Source organism: Frankliniella occidentalis, unplaced genomic scaffold, assembly GCF_000697945.3.
Source record: "Frankliniella occidentalis isolate FOCC.00 unplaced genomic scaffold, Focc_3.1 Scaffold106, whole genome shotgun sequence".
Taxonomy (NCBI): Eukaryota; Metazoa; Arthropoda; class Insecta; order Thysanoptera; family Thripidae; genus Frankliniella; species Frankliniella occidentalis.
This window is the reverse complement of record NW_026267235.1, coordinates 524,179-537,603: the sequence shown is the minus strand read 5'-3', so window position 1 is coordinate 537,603 and position 13,425 is coordinate 524,179. Positions and strand designations below refer to the sequence as shown.

Below are 13,425 nucleotides of genomic sequence, written 5' to 3'. Positions count from 1 at the left end.
CCTTCCCTCCTCTCCCTCTCCTCCCTCCCACCCACCGCCCCCGCACCTGCAATACCCCCGACTTCCTATCATCATCGTCCGGTGTCCACGACCGGGCGATTCACTGCTCTCCTCTAGGACTTTGGCTTTCGACTGAATGTCACCTGCTGTCGTCTGCCTCGTGCTTCTCCGCGGACTTCTTTGCCCTTCTTGTAGAGGAGGAGGAGGAGGAGGAGGAGGACAATGCAGCGGCTTGCGCACGGGACAATGCAGGCCTGCTGCGCTGCTGCGCGCGGCATTCGTGTTGTGTCCGGGGCAGGAAGGAAGAAGAGAGTTCGCGGGAGGCACAGGTAAGCACGGTGAGTAGTACAGCACAGTACAGTCCCAGCAGGTGACCGGGCCGAGCCGAGCCGAGCCGAACCCACCGGCCCGATTGAATGGCAAATGAATGGAAAACGGCGATAGCGATAGCGGGCGGCAAAATGAATGGGCGCGAAATTGTGAACTTGTAAAGAGCAGCGCCGACGTGTTGTGGGCGTTATTTATTTTAAAATGTTTTTTTTTTCTTTTTTTTTTCACGGGCGTGGTGTTGACGGTGATGTCCTTTACGGGGCCGTCAATATTTGCGCGCGAGCGCGACGACGACGCCGACGGGGCCCACCACAGCGCCGCCCGCGGGCCGCGCGCGGCACCAAAAGGCGTGAGCCGGGTGAGCGTACGCGGGCGTGTTTACCGAGGTGTTGCTCTAAAGGTGGCGCCCCACGGGGCGGGCCCGCGGCGGGCTGTAGTGATAAGGCATCGCGACACACACACACGCGCACTCACACACCACACCTACACATGCAAACACTCACACACGTACACACACTCACACACATACACACTCACACATATGACGGGCATTAAGTGCATGCGACACACACGACGTGGACGGTAACGCGTTTGCTAAACACATATGGTCCAACAACACAAAAATGGCCCAAATCAACGCGTATGGGTGTCCGTCACGTCACCCACCGTCACTTCTGCTACAGACTGCAGACTGACGTTTTTACATAGGACAGTCGAAGAAGTCCAAGCCAGCCTTGGGCGCGCGTGCTCCTGAAGCACCAAACGACACACTAAGTTTGAAATGCAAGATCATGTGTGTCAGTGGCGTGGCGTCAGCACATGCACGACCATCGCGGTGTTCGGCGTCGCATCACTCTACACGAAAGCACACACTACTACGAATCGGCGTGGTACTGACACTGGGAGTCGTTATCCAAGTAAGAGGGTGCGTTCCATGTCGCAGAGGGTCCTTTGCGTGCCGCTGACACTCGTGTCGTCACTCACGGACACCACCACCGCAGAGGGGGTGTATGGCACACAACACACACAGACACACACTAATTTTTTTCGAACTCGTCACTTTTCGACAATCGGCTCGTCACTCGATCGGGGTGCGCCGCCGCGGGGCCGGGACCGCCGCCGCGACCCGTGCGCGCGCGCCCATGGCTAGACCGGTACTGGATGGCGGAGCGGAGCGAGCGGCGCGCGGGGTAGCGCAGCAGCGCAGCTGAGCGCTGTGCAGCGCCGCCGGCCGGGCCCGCAACGCCGGCATTCCCCCTCCCTCCTCTTCCCTCCTGGCTCCGCTCCTGCGGCCGGTGATGTGGTGGTGGTGCATATCCCTGTAAACTAAGGCGCCGCGAATGAAGTCCATATTGTACAGTACGTCCATTTGCCACCCTCCGTCAACCCTTTCTCCGTTCGTGACTACAATCTGGTCACGGGCCCGTTTAACGCTGACCTGACCCACCGTTTGTTTACTACGGTGGTGACGGGACTTCCCTCGCTTCCTCTCAAAGAATAACATCGCGTCGGCCGTCAGTCTGAATCTTTCAGTGAAAAAAAAATCCCGCTTATAGTTTCACCTTTTTTTTGGATTGAACATTTATTTTATTTTTTTCTACTGAGACGACCGGATAATTTTAAAAGTGGGGTGTGGGGAACGGGCAACCTCAATGCCGTAACAAATGTCCAGTCAAAAGTCAACATTTCTTCAATACACAGTACAAATGTGACAAAATTAGTGCTCTTTACCCAGTGCCACTGCCCAATTCAGTGAGTGAACAGATATATTAAGGTAAGGGGAAATAAGAAAAAAACAAAATTCCTGGCTGACTTTACAAGTCATAGTATTTTGTAACAGAACAAGAAAACATTTCACAGTATTTAGTATCACAGCATTGGCACTACACTTTCACAGAAATTAACTAAGCAACAACACAAATGAACAATTTCATCAAAGAATACATGGTCATTTGTTAAAAGACTTATAGGTATAGTACTACCTAAAATTGTGTACTTCTGTCGAAGAGATCCAATTACTCTCTCAACATGTACACTGACATTTGCTATTTTACGTGTTCTCTCCACTTCAGATGGACTAATTTGTTGAAGATCTTTCTTGAAACCGGGGATTATCACCTTTGCATAGCAGGAGCTTACCATATCGTCAATTAAGAAGCCTCTGTCAGCTAATATATGGTCCCCTGGTTCCAAGTGCTCTAAAAATGTACTCTTTGCAGTGGCGAACTTGTCTGATGCCTTACCTTCAAAGCCTTCAGATATATAACAAATGAACCCTTGGGGAGTTATGCCAATGAGGTACTTCAAAGTTTGTTGATGCTTGTAATTAGAAAAAGTCTCACCTAATGCTTTAAGATTAGATGCCCTTTCAAAAAAAATTTCAAAACAGTTTATGATGACTGACACAGACTTTCCAAATGCTTTTTCAAAGGTCAGGGGCATATTAGATCTTAGCACCTCTCTATCTGGCCAAAAGACGCCCCTCTTAAGCCTACTGTACAGTATCCCTACAGTGGAGTTAAAGATCCGAGATGCTGTCTGTTCAGACACACAAAATCTATAGGCTAGATCTTTAAAGTAAAGATTCAGCCTTAACTTCATCATGGTCAAGAGGAACTGCTGGAATTTGGTAAGAGAGGAACGGTTTGTGACAGAAATATAATCACATACAAAATTAAAAATGAGAAGGAGGATTTTATAGCTTGGCAGTCCTGTGTAAAACAATACAGCATCATCATTCCCTTTAAAGAACTCTTCACGTAACTCAAGGCAGGAGACTTTTTTCTCAAGGCTTGCAATACTTTTGTCATGCTTGTCCATGTCAAGTGAAGTTATGTCGGTTTGAACTGAAACTGATCTCATTTTTTTTATTGTTTGTATTCCAACATCTCTCTTGTAGCTTAAAGTCTGAGTTCCAACAGTTTCACTTCCACAAACAGAGAAACAGTTAGAGTCAGTCACACGTTGATCCTCAACAATATCTATGTGTTCACTGTCATCCTCCTCTTCGTCAGGAGGGTTGGAATCCCCCTGAGTCACTCGGGGTCCAAGATAGTCATGATCTTCTGTCACAGCAGTCTGACAGGCCTCCTTGGTTTCATTTGAAGCTGCTGTAGAAAATTGTCGGTTCTCCATAGCTCCCACTGCGTCCATTGATATTTGACGGCTTACGATATGCTGGCTAGGTGCCCAGTCAGGATGATTAATCTCATGCACTGCAGATGGGCGGCCTGGAAAACAATCCAAACATGCGTGAGATGTACGAAAAATGCATAGCACAGCACAAATGCTGATTTATTTTTATTTATTTTTATTTAATAGAAACAGTGACAGGTTAGGTGTCGGGAGGCACAGGCGGCACGAACTACCGGCTATTAAACGAATAAACAAAGACAATAGCAACGCTACGTAATACATACCTTGTAAGAAATGATCCTCACACACCCACAGGTTCTTGCTCACTGTATTCGGAGATTGAGGACTCGGCAAAGCATTTCCAAAAATACGTGACAGCCACAACGCACGCCGCCTCTCCAGCCATTCCCGTCTCGGGTTTTTCCAGCGTGTGCGTGTACTAGCTTCCACGGGTACGCGAAAATAAGACTTTTTCGCATGATTCTTGGCTGCGCGACTTCGACAAGTGTAAATGCAGCAGTTCTTCACCATGGTATTCAAGCTTACAGTCTACGAAGTTTGTTTATGTTTATATTCTTATTCACGAATGCTGACAACCATTCAAAATCTGCCACTTTTCGCCACTCGCTGAGTCTGGCATATGACAGGGTTGGCGGACCCCTCCCGATAGATGGGTAGATGGAGGGTCCCGCCGCCCGCCACCGCTGCTGCTCTGAGCGCCAAAGTCCAAGCCAAAAGCTAAAGCTACCACTCAACAAGTCTCAAGTTTTATTTAATGGATGTGTTCGGCATTTATAAGAAAAGTCTATATTTGCTAAGGATATTTCAGGATCGGCGAATCTTCCAAATAAATACATAGGCACCGGTAGTAAAACAAAAACATCTGTATAGATGAGACTTTAAAAACCAAAAACACCACAAATTTATTTGTAAACATTTTTTTTTCAAGGAACATAGAACATTTTTGGAACGAAGTTAATTTAATTAACATAAAAGATGTACGAGATTTATATTTGTAATACTATTGCTTACCGTCATGAGCTTTAGTTCCGAAAGTTACGTGTCAGATTGTGCCTTTTAAATAATTAATTACTGCACCTCTGTTCTTCTCACCCATTGTGTGCAATGTGTAATATTTTGGAAAATGGTTTATTTAATGTATATATTTTCCGTTTCCCTGCTCTATCTTTTAAAAACATTGAAATTTTCCTCTCTATGTCCATGTTCAGGATCAAGTTTATGAGCTCTATGAGTCATATGACATTGCTTACCCTTTGCGACAAAGAAAAAAACTTCTTATAAGTAAAAGTTATCCGTTAAAAGTTAGAGTTATAGAATGTACCATGTATTGGTTCGACTCTTGACAGAGTTATTTTATTGATGTATGACAACAAGGAACGTAAAATGAAATGCCAAGCTGAATGAATATGTCTTGTTCAAAACTAAAAAATACTATTCTGAGCAATGAAAGTAGAGTTGCAAATTAGTTGCGCTATCATGTTATGAAAAGTGGTGAGTTAAATGCAACTAACCAGTAACTCGGGAGCAGATTTAGATATTTAAATCTTATACACAGTAGCACTTCTTGTATTTTATTTTTTCAAGACAAGCAAAGATCAGCATCAACACTTTTTGATTTTGATCTTCCCAGCCCATATTTATTTGGATTGGCAACAAATATACATTGTGCACAAATAATCCCTTGACATTGGAATATCCTTTGCAGTTGAAAACATTAAGCAAAAATGCCAAACAAATTCATGAAATAAAATTTGAGTGCTCGGTTAGCTGTATGTATTACGAGACTTGGAAGAGTGAGGAGGCCGCCAGGCCGCGCCGCAGCGGATCCTCCATCTACCCATCTATCGGGAGGGGTCCGCCAACCCTGTCATATGCCAGACTGCCACTCGCTCGCAAAGGAGTTGTTTCTGACCGAGGAAGGCGGTGCTAGGGCTAGGGTCACGTGACCATGTATGAGAAACTTATTCTTACGTAAGAAAAACTCAATGCCCAACACAACAACACAACAGCAACTAAGTATTTTTTTCCAGCATTCAATTACAGAGCATAGAAGCTTAATTTGAAATCTGAATCAGTTTCTACTGTAATCCCTACATAGTGTCCAAGTGTACCCGGCATATGATGTATAAGTTTCTTCTTGGGTTGGTAGAAGTGTGTCGTTGGTTCTGTTTTTGCTTTTGTTTATGTTGTTCGATTTGTTGTTGCGATTTCAAGCAAGCGGCTGCTGCAATCTCATCACATTGACGTTGTCAAACATCTCTTCTGCATTGAAAAGGAGGGAATTATTCCGGAACGATGCCGTACGCCAATCAACCCTCTGTGACGATAACGGATTTGACTGAAGAAAATGTCAAGTTCGTCTTGGAAGACACAGATCTAAGGTATTTTGGCCATTCCTAACCTGAAGTCCTCTTGTCAGTTTTGCCATTAATTTTGTTCGTTCAATCGTTTCAGCGTTGCAAACAGTTTGAGAAGAGTATTTATAGCAGAAACTCCAACAATGGCTATTGATTGGGTTCAACTCGAAGCCAATTCGACAGTTCTTAGTGATGAGTTTCTCTCACATCGCATTGGACTGATTCCGTTAACATCAGATGAAGTTGTTGATAGAATGCAGAACACCAGAGTAAGACTTTATTTTCTTTCTCTGTTACCAATCTCAAGCCTCAGAGCCTTCCAATTTCATTCTTTTTTTTTTGTTAATCTCCTACAGGATTGTAACTGCATCGATTTCTGTCCTGACTGTAGTGTGGAATTCACTTTGGATGTTAAATGTAATGATGATCAGACAAGGCATGTGACCACAGCAGATCTTGAATCAAATGACCAACGCGTTCGACCTGTTACTTCAAGGAACAGGGATGATGATACAAGTGAATATGGGGAAACTGATGGTTAGTTATTCTTTAAAATAACTGTAGGTACACTTTAAATGCAAATTATGATAAGATGCTAACATTTTATTCCCAATTTATTTACTTTCAGATATATTGATTGTGAAGCTCCGTAAAGGTCAAGAATTAAAGTTGAGAGCATACGCTAAAAAAGGGTTTGGTAAAGAGCATGCTAAATGGAACCCAACTGCTGGAGTGTGCTTTGAGTATGATCCTGACAATATTATGAGACACACTTTATTTCCCAAGCCAGACGAATGGCCAAAAAGTGAACACACTGAACTTGAAGAGGATCAATGTAAGAAAATTGTTAAAGTGTATTACATGAAAAATCAATTGAGTTTCAAAAGTGAAGTGCTAAATTTGTCATTGTTTTTTATTTTAGATGAGGCTCAATTTAATTGGGAAGCTAAGCCGAACAAGTTTTTCTACAATGTTGAAAGTTGTGGATCACTAAAGCCTGAAAACATAGTTACTATGGGAGTAGCTGTTTTGAAGAATAAGCTCTCCAACCTTCAGACGCAGCTGGCTCATGAAGTACATGAACCTCTTGCAATCCAGTGATTTAGTTATTTGCCCAAGCCTGATACCGACAGGTAGATTTTAGACAGGATCTACCAACAGTCAAGCCCAGCATTGTTTTTCATTCAAAAAATGTATCCTATGTAATGTGTCATAAGAGATATTGAAATTAAACACAGTATACTGATCAACAACTTTCTTATATTATTCTTCTGTTTAACCCCAGTTTATGTAACAGAAAAAAATCCCAAAGTATAAATTAACAATGAATGCAAGTAGAACTGAAGCATAGTATAGTACAGTTTTGTAAAATTATAAAATTAAAATGTGTTGGTTGAAAAATGATACAATTAACAAAGACACAAATTTAAGCTTTCTTACTATCTGTGAGAACTCGCACTATACTTCCAATACCACCAACTGAATAAGCTCGCTCATGCCATAATAAAAGATGACCACTGCTGCCCTCAGATGGAGTTTCAAACCCACGGTAAATGTATTTCATCAGCACATCAACAAGGTCTCGATCTAATGCACTGACTGCTTCTTCTACCTGGGATCCTTTAATGTACAGGAGCACTTTCATGGTAAGATTAAAGGCATTATCCTGAAATGAGATAAAACATGTTTATTCCCCTTGTGAATTCCTTCAGATACAGAGACAACGTGTTATGGCATTGACTGCCAACACCCACCTTCACTTGAGGATTTTTAGAAGCAAGTGGAGCATTCCTTAGGACTGTCTTAAGGGCATCAATAGTTTTTCCTGTAATAAACTGTTAAGGAAAACAACAAAATTTGGCAGTAATCAAAATAAGCAAAGATAAAGCTCAAAAATGATAAAAGCATGCTACAAAATATATTATTTTTGGATGACGTGTGCATGAATACAGAAAGTACAGCAAGATAGGAAAATATCGGTTTTGAAATGTGTTGTGTATTATCAGACTTATTATTAAATTTTGCTCTCTTAAAGGATATTGATTCAGAAGGGAAGTAACTTCTGATTCATCGGGTCCAACTGGTGGTGATTGGAGTTCACCCTGATCTTCATCTCCAAAGTTATCTTCATTGTACTGATCCACGTCAATTTTTCGGAAAGCTGAGCTTGACGTATTGATTGACATTTTATGTGTTTGGTAAAAAAATATAAACGAACTGACACTTATTTAAAAGGTTAGAAACAACACCCTCTTTTTATCTGCGCCTTCTGTAAAGTAAACAAACCGAACGCCAACCACTTCCTTAGTCAAATGAGAAAAGTTAAATTTGGTATCGTTGTTCAATTTGAAATAGACCTTTGTAAAATTTCACCGCTTATAAAGTTAAGTGGAGTTTTGTTTTAAAATAAAAGTACAACGGTAAGTAGTTCATCTTGATCAAAGAAATTACGTTTCGAAAATACTCTGGTTGTCTAGTGTAGTTACACCTCAAACTCTACAAGCCGGCAGCATTTCCTGTTCCGTTCTTCACACCGCAAACATGGTAAGAGGCAGTGGAAAGAATATTTCGTAATATTTATCGGTTTTAATCGTTCGTGCCTGTGGACTTTAGTGAAGTTTTAATTTTTTTCTTGAAAAATTTTGGCCTTTTTGAGAATATTATCTGGTGCACGGGGCGTCCCGACTTAAGTTTAATTATCATCAAGTGTTCCACCGTAGCCTCCTCATCGCAATGGTCAGAAGTTGCGTGGCAAATGCCGTCGTTTATTGATTTCCTATTGTTACTTGAGATTCAAATTCCTGTTTGTCAAACATTTGTCGTTTTCTCGATTCATTCTCTCATATTTCTGGCAATCCTTGTGGGGATTTTACTGTTCTTGACGTACTCGGCTACGGTGATCATAACCTCTCCTTCAGCATTGCATTGTTTATGTGCACGCTGAATTCCATTATATTTCTCCCAGTCTCCTTCACGTTACGAAATTTGTGGTCTCTTTGTTGGCCGATCCAAGCTCAGCCATTGCCACTGTGACCTTGTTGTAACTTTGGCGTTGTTTTGTTTCAGGGTAAGATCAAGTGCTCCGAGCTCCGCACTAAGGACAAGAAGGAGTTGACGAAGCAGCTCGAGGAGCTTAAATATGAGCTCAATAACCTCAGAGTGGCGAAAGTCACTGGTGGAGCTGCTTCCAAGCTTTCCAAAATGTAAGTGTTTTTTACCATTGGATAGTTGCTTCTATCAAATCAGTACTGTTTCATGTGGTTGTCATAGATTTGGCATGCACTTTAACTTTGTTTTATTCCTTGTGTTCTGAAGTGTGGCTAATTTGGTTTTGTTCTTTCTTGCAGCCGTGTAGTACGTAAGGCTATTGCCCGTGTTTACATTGTCATGCACCAGAAGCAAAAGGAGAACCTTAGGAAGTTCTATAAGGTAATTATCACTCAAGCCGTATGTTTTATTACCTTGCTAGAAGCCTGGTCATGACACGTTACTTGTGTATGTTGCAGAACAAGAAGTACAAGCCCCTCGACCTGAGGCCCAAGAAAACCCGCGCTATCCGTCGTGCACTTACCAAGCACGAAAGCAAGCTCCTTACACAGAAGGAAATCCGCAAGAGGTCAGCTTTCCCCCCACGAGTATTTGCTGTGAAGGCTTGAGTTGATCTTTGGTGTTAATAAAAAAAATCATAAAATACAATTTTGGTATCTTTTTTATTATGAAAGACATGACAATGGTCGAATGGTGTTTACAATACTTTTTATTAGACTATATCACATGTTTTGTCAGTAACTTCCCTCATACGATTACTATTATTCTCATTACTCAAATGCTTAAATTTTAATCCACGATTTGAAACAGTGTCAGTGGGTGATACCTCTGTCTTGGTGGAATCATCACTTGAGTACTCAACTTGACAGTTAAAACCATTAGCTTCTTCTTCAAATGATTCTGACGTGTTTGAAGCAGAGAGATCAGTATTTATTCCCACTTGGTTTAGAGAATCATCTATAACAAAATCCAAGCCACGATTTATATTTGTTGAACTGTGCCATTATGTTTGCACACATCCTTGACAGATAAGTTTGTTTCTGCACCTGATGTTTCCTGATTCAAAGGTCTTGTTGCTATCATGTAGACTGGATAAAGACCATGTGGAAAATTCTCTTGGCGTTTCTGCTTTACACATCTCAAACCAGCCTCTTGCAAAAGTCTGCATAAATGATCTAGTGGCCGTGTGACTGAAGAGTCTGTAGAGTCTTCATCCAACTCAGTAGATGTAGTTGCATTTTCTTTAATTACTATAATACCATTTTCTTTAATACCCCGACTGAAAGAAAAGAAAATACTCAGATAAAATACAGTAGCACAACTGGCCCATATTTGCTCAAGTTAGGCAAGAACATTGGCAAGGAAAAACTTACATGCAGCGTTGAAGGAATTGGATAAGATCATCATCTTTTAAATGGCCCAAAACCCACTGGCACCATATAACATCATAAGTATCAGCCTCTGGTTCAAAACTCTGCAACCCTGTAACAAGTTCAATTATAACAGTCAAAATGTCTTGCAATAAATTCTATTTCTGCATCAAAATGTCAAACCAACCTGAGCAATAAAAGTTGCCCATATGACTATGAGCTTCTAAGGCAGTCCTAGCTTGAGCAACAAATGCTGGATCTTGTTCTACTAGGTCAACTTTTTTAAAATGGTTAAAAAGAAGATTTTTTGTGATGCGTCCAATACCTGCTCCACAATCTATGGCCCGTTCTTTACCAGGGGCAACTTTAAGCTAAGAAAAAATAATACATACATTATTTTTAAAAGTAATAATTTTAACAGTTTAAGTCATACTTCTGTCAACCAACCCTAAACAGTTGTCTCAGAAACTGGGTTGAACCTTTGATGTCAACAGTAGAAATATGACCATAACCACCAAGCATTCCATCAACAGTGGCAGGTATTTGAGACCAATAGTCAGCAGCATCTTTGTAAAAAGCTCCTCTCTCCTTGTTTTCTACAAGTCCCCGTGGTGGGTGATCCGATTCATTCTCCATCTGTGGTCCAAATACAGCAAAACAAATTACAGACAAGGTAGATAACTGAAAATCAAGAAAGCAGTAAAATGTAATGTATGGATTTTTCCTGGTTTCATTCCCAAATTATTTTGTTTTTTCTTTGTAAATTAAAAGAACGAACGCTAAATGTAAACAAAACTTATATGTCTACGTTTTCAGAATAGGTTACGGATTCAATATTGTCAGTACTTTTAATTTATAGAGAAAAGACGACATGATTCGTTTGGAACAATCTGGTGCAGAGTTGTTTGGTCAACCAAGCATGTAATAAGAGTTTAATTTAAAAAAGATAAAAACTGTCAGAATCATGAAGGGTAGCTGCTTGATTTTGTGGGAAAAAGTTCAGTTAGACTACAGACCATACCTCTAAATTACTTAGAATGAAGTTCCAGAAGATCCACACTACAGCATAGGATCACAACTGCGTCCAAACACATTAAGCAAACGATTCAATATAAATATTTTCAACTCACATCCAATGTGTTGTGATGTGTTGCAGACGAGCATGGGCGCATGGGCAGGGGGAAGGGGAAGGGAGTTTTAAGATCTCAGGAAACGGTAGCAACCCGCCAAAACTCTTGTATTTTTCAATTTTCTGCAAATACTTTTCAAAACTAAGTGAAAAATGACAGAAGATATTGTTAAGAATTGCAAGATAACCCTTCGATAAATAATCTGAAAACCAATAAATAAAGAAAAGAAAACAGTTGTGGGTTAGTGCATCTCTCAGTCGAGTTTCCATGGTCGGTGCATGTTGTTCTTGTTGCTGTTGTTGTTTGTTGTTGAACATTATTCCAACATGGCAGACACCAGCAAAGCAGAAAGATTAGCGGCTGCTCGAAAAAAGGTAAGAAAAAATAATGTTAAAGTGAAGGAAATCTAATTTTTGAGTAAGGAACTCACGAACAAATTATTTGTCCTAATTACGATGTCTGACACTTGAAAACGGCAGACACCGCTAATTGGACACGTCAGCTGTCAATCCAGCTCATTTGCAAAGTGAAAGTTTCTTAAACAAAAAATATTGCGATTGCGGCCTCTTTTCCTTTTACATCGTTTACAGCTGCTTGTACTATGTAATAAACTAGGTTCTGGGTTGTTATGTCAGTACACTAGATTTGATATCAGGTTATGCTGACTTTGTCAGCATTTTTCCCACCTACTAATGTAACAGATTATCGTCTCAAAACGTCAAAATGATGCATTATTTCTGAAATATTGACGTTCTGGGGCTTTGCAACACATCAGACTGATACAACATTTTGTCATTATAACATTTTGGGACAAACCTCTGTTACTAGGGTATCATTACATTATATTTTTCCATTCATTGAAATACTAATATTGGCATAATGATTTTTACCTTTTAGCTGCAAGACTTTCAACGTAAGAAAGATATTCTCCCAGTACCCAACAACAATCCTCCACCAGCTGCCCCGGTTCTTGAGAGTTATGGGGTGTCAACATCAGAACAAAACCCAAAGGTATATTCATTTTTTACTCGATTTTTCAACATTACAAGATGGTTAAGATTTGGTCACTCACTGTTTTACTTTCAATTTTCAGTTAAATTTTGAGGAAACCACAGTTCCAAATGTAAATTTGTTTGGTCCCACAAGCACTCCTCAAGTGCCTATTGGAATACCTGAACATGTTCCAAGCTACATCCCTGGGGAAGAAATGGTTAGCAGTGGAAACCCTCAAGCCACAAATGGGTTTCAATTTTCCAGTTCAGGAATGGAGTACTCTCATTCAAATCCATATACGAGTGTACCCGCACCTATTTCATCACTACATGAAACTCCCACAGTCTTCTGTGGGAATTCATACTTCAATAATGGAAACAGTGCTAGCTCTGAACTGTTTGGTACTGCTGGTACCAATGTCAATAACTACGACTATTCGCAGCAAGGTTCTTTTCCACCTCTACAAGGTGCTAGTGCTAGTGCATACTCAACAGCTCATCTGTTTGCCCAGACCAATGATGCAATGGCCAAGTGGGATTTGAATCCCCCTCCTACATCAAGTCCTCCAGACTTGACCGACACACCTGTGTCTATTCCAACCCCTCATAGTGAAATTACTGAGGGTGAAATGCCATTGTTTACTAAAGAAGAAATTTCTCTGGATGAGGTCCCTCTCATGCCTCTACCACAAACTGAGCAGAAAGAGCCATCTGAAAATGGATCTGCATTAATCCTTGATGATGGTGTGCCCCAAGAAAATACAGAACCAACAATACCTGTAAATGGAAGCTTTAGTGCAGAAAGTATACGGCAACTTTCTGATCAGATTACCCAACTCATTGACCCTTCTGTGAAGGAAGATGAAAAACAAAACTCTTCATTTGCCACTCTCCTGGAATCTCGTAATCAGGAGCTAGCAGCACAGCTTGCAGTTGAACGCCGTAATAATCAGCAGCTTCAGTTTACACTGAAAGAAAGTGTATGTATGCTTTTTCTATCCAGCTCTTTTTTTAAATTTGTTTATTTTTTTTTAATATTTTT

General features: G+C 41.0%; 7 protein-coding genes across 10 annotated transcripts in view; 3 read left to right on the top strand and 4 right to left on the bottom strand.

Annotated features, from left to right (window-relative positions):
• Positions 1–1,496, bottom strand: part of LOC113217386 (tensin-1) — a 283,044-nt gene extending 281,548 nt beyond the window's left edge. The window contains exon 1 of the mRNA XM_052269945.1: positions 1,229–1,496. The gene's annotated coding sequence lies outside the window, so the exon portion shown is untranslated. The remainder of the gene's footprint in view (positions 1–1,228) is intronic.
• A 635-nt stretch (positions 1,497–2,131) lies between these two features.
• LOC113217424 (uncharacterized) lies at positions 2,132–5,371 on the bottom strand. The gene is made up of 2 exons (XM_026437321.2): positions 3,750–5,371; positions 2,132–3,560 (listed from the first exon to the last, which is right to left on the bottom strand). The coding sequence occupies exons 1-2, from the start codon at positions 3,994–3,996 to the stop codon at positions 2,200–2,202; spliced, it is 1,608 nt and encodes a 535-aa protein (XP_026293106.1). The 5' UTR covers positions 3,997–5,371; the 3' UTR covers positions 2,132–2,199.
• Positions 5,372–5,591: 220 nt separating this feature from the next.
• On the top strand, positions 5,592–7,096 carry LOC113217368 (DNA-directed RNA polymerase II subunit RPB3). The gene is made up of 6 exons (XM_026437237.2): positions 5,592–5,609; positions 5,701–5,867; positions 5,941–6,112; positions 6,200–6,380; positions 6,472–6,678; positions 6,766–7,096. Exons 2-6 carry the CDS (start codon positions 5,782–5,784, stop codon positions 6,942–6,944), a joined length of 825 nt encoding a protein of 274 aa, XP_026293022.1. The 5' UTR covers positions 5,592–5,609; positions 5,701–5,781; the 3' UTR covers positions 6,945–7,096.
• On the bottom strand, positions 7,084–8,142 carry LOC113217369 (actin-related protein 2/3 complex subunit 5-B). The gene is made up of 3 exons (XM_026437238.2): positions 7,884–8,142; positions 7,598–7,670; positions 7,084–7,509 (listed from the first exon to the last, which is right to left on the bottom strand). Exons 1-3 carry the CDS (start codon positions 8,027–8,029, stop codon positions 7,270–7,272), a joined length of 459 nt encoding a protein of 152 aa, XP_026293023.1. The 5' UTR covers positions 8,030–8,142; the 3' UTR covers positions 7,084–7,269.
• A 107-nt stretch (positions 8,143–8,249) lies between these two features.
• On the top strand, positions 8,250–9,539 carry LOC113217370 (60S ribosomal protein L35). 2 transcript variants are annotated; one of them, XM_026437239.2, is made up of 4 exons: positions 8,250–8,387; positions 8,910–9,046; positions 9,191–9,272; positions 9,350–9,539. In XM_026437239.2, the coding sequence occupies exons 1-4, from the start codon at positions 8,385–8,387 to the stop codon at positions 9,497–9,499; spliced, it is 372 nt and encodes a 123-aa protein (XP_026293024.1). In that variant the 5' UTR covers positions 8,250–8,384; the 3' UTR covers positions 9,500–9,539. The 2 variants fall into 2 exon arrangements, with proteins under 2 accessions (XP_026293024.1, XP_026293026.1); XM_026437241.2 differs by lacking the exon at positions 8,250–8,387 and adding an exon at positions 8,433–8,579.
• LOC113217366 (N-terminal Xaa-Pro-Lys N-methyltransferase 1) lies at positions 9,535–11,573 on the bottom strand. Of its 2 annotated transcripts, none has more exons than XM_026437235.2 (6): positions 11,392–11,573; positions 10,709–10,897; positions 10,449–10,632; positions 10,265–10,373; positions 9,938–10,170; positions 9,535–9,848 (listed from the first exon to the last, which is right to left on the bottom strand). In XM_026437235.2, exons 1-6 carry the CDS (start codon positions 11,431–11,433, stop codon positions 9,604–9,606), a joined length of 1,002 nt encoding a protein of 333 aa, XP_026293020.1. In that variant the 5' UTR covers positions 11,434–11,573; the 3' UTR covers positions 9,535–9,603. The 2 variants fall into 2 exon arrangements, with proteins under 2 accessions (XP_026293020.1, XP_026293021.1); XM_026437236.2 differs by having other exon boundaries at positions 11,283–11,431.
• Positions 11,574–11,622: 49 nt separating this feature from the next.
• The window catches only part of LOC113217365 (golgin subfamily A member 2), a 5,707-nt gene continuing 3,904 nt past the window's right edge, over positions 11,623–13,425 (top strand). For both annotated transcript variants that reach the window (XM_026437234.2, XM_026437233.2), the window contains exons 1-3: positions 11,623–11,765; positions 12,289–12,402; positions 12,485–13,363. In XM_026437234.2, coding sequence (XP_026293019.1) covers positions 11,670–11,765; positions 12,289–12,402; positions 12,485–13,363 — 1,089 coding nt within the window. In that variant the 5' untranslated portion in view covers positions 11,623–11,669. The remainder of the gene's footprint in view (positions 11,766–12,288; positions 12,403–12,484; positions 13,364–13,425) is intronic.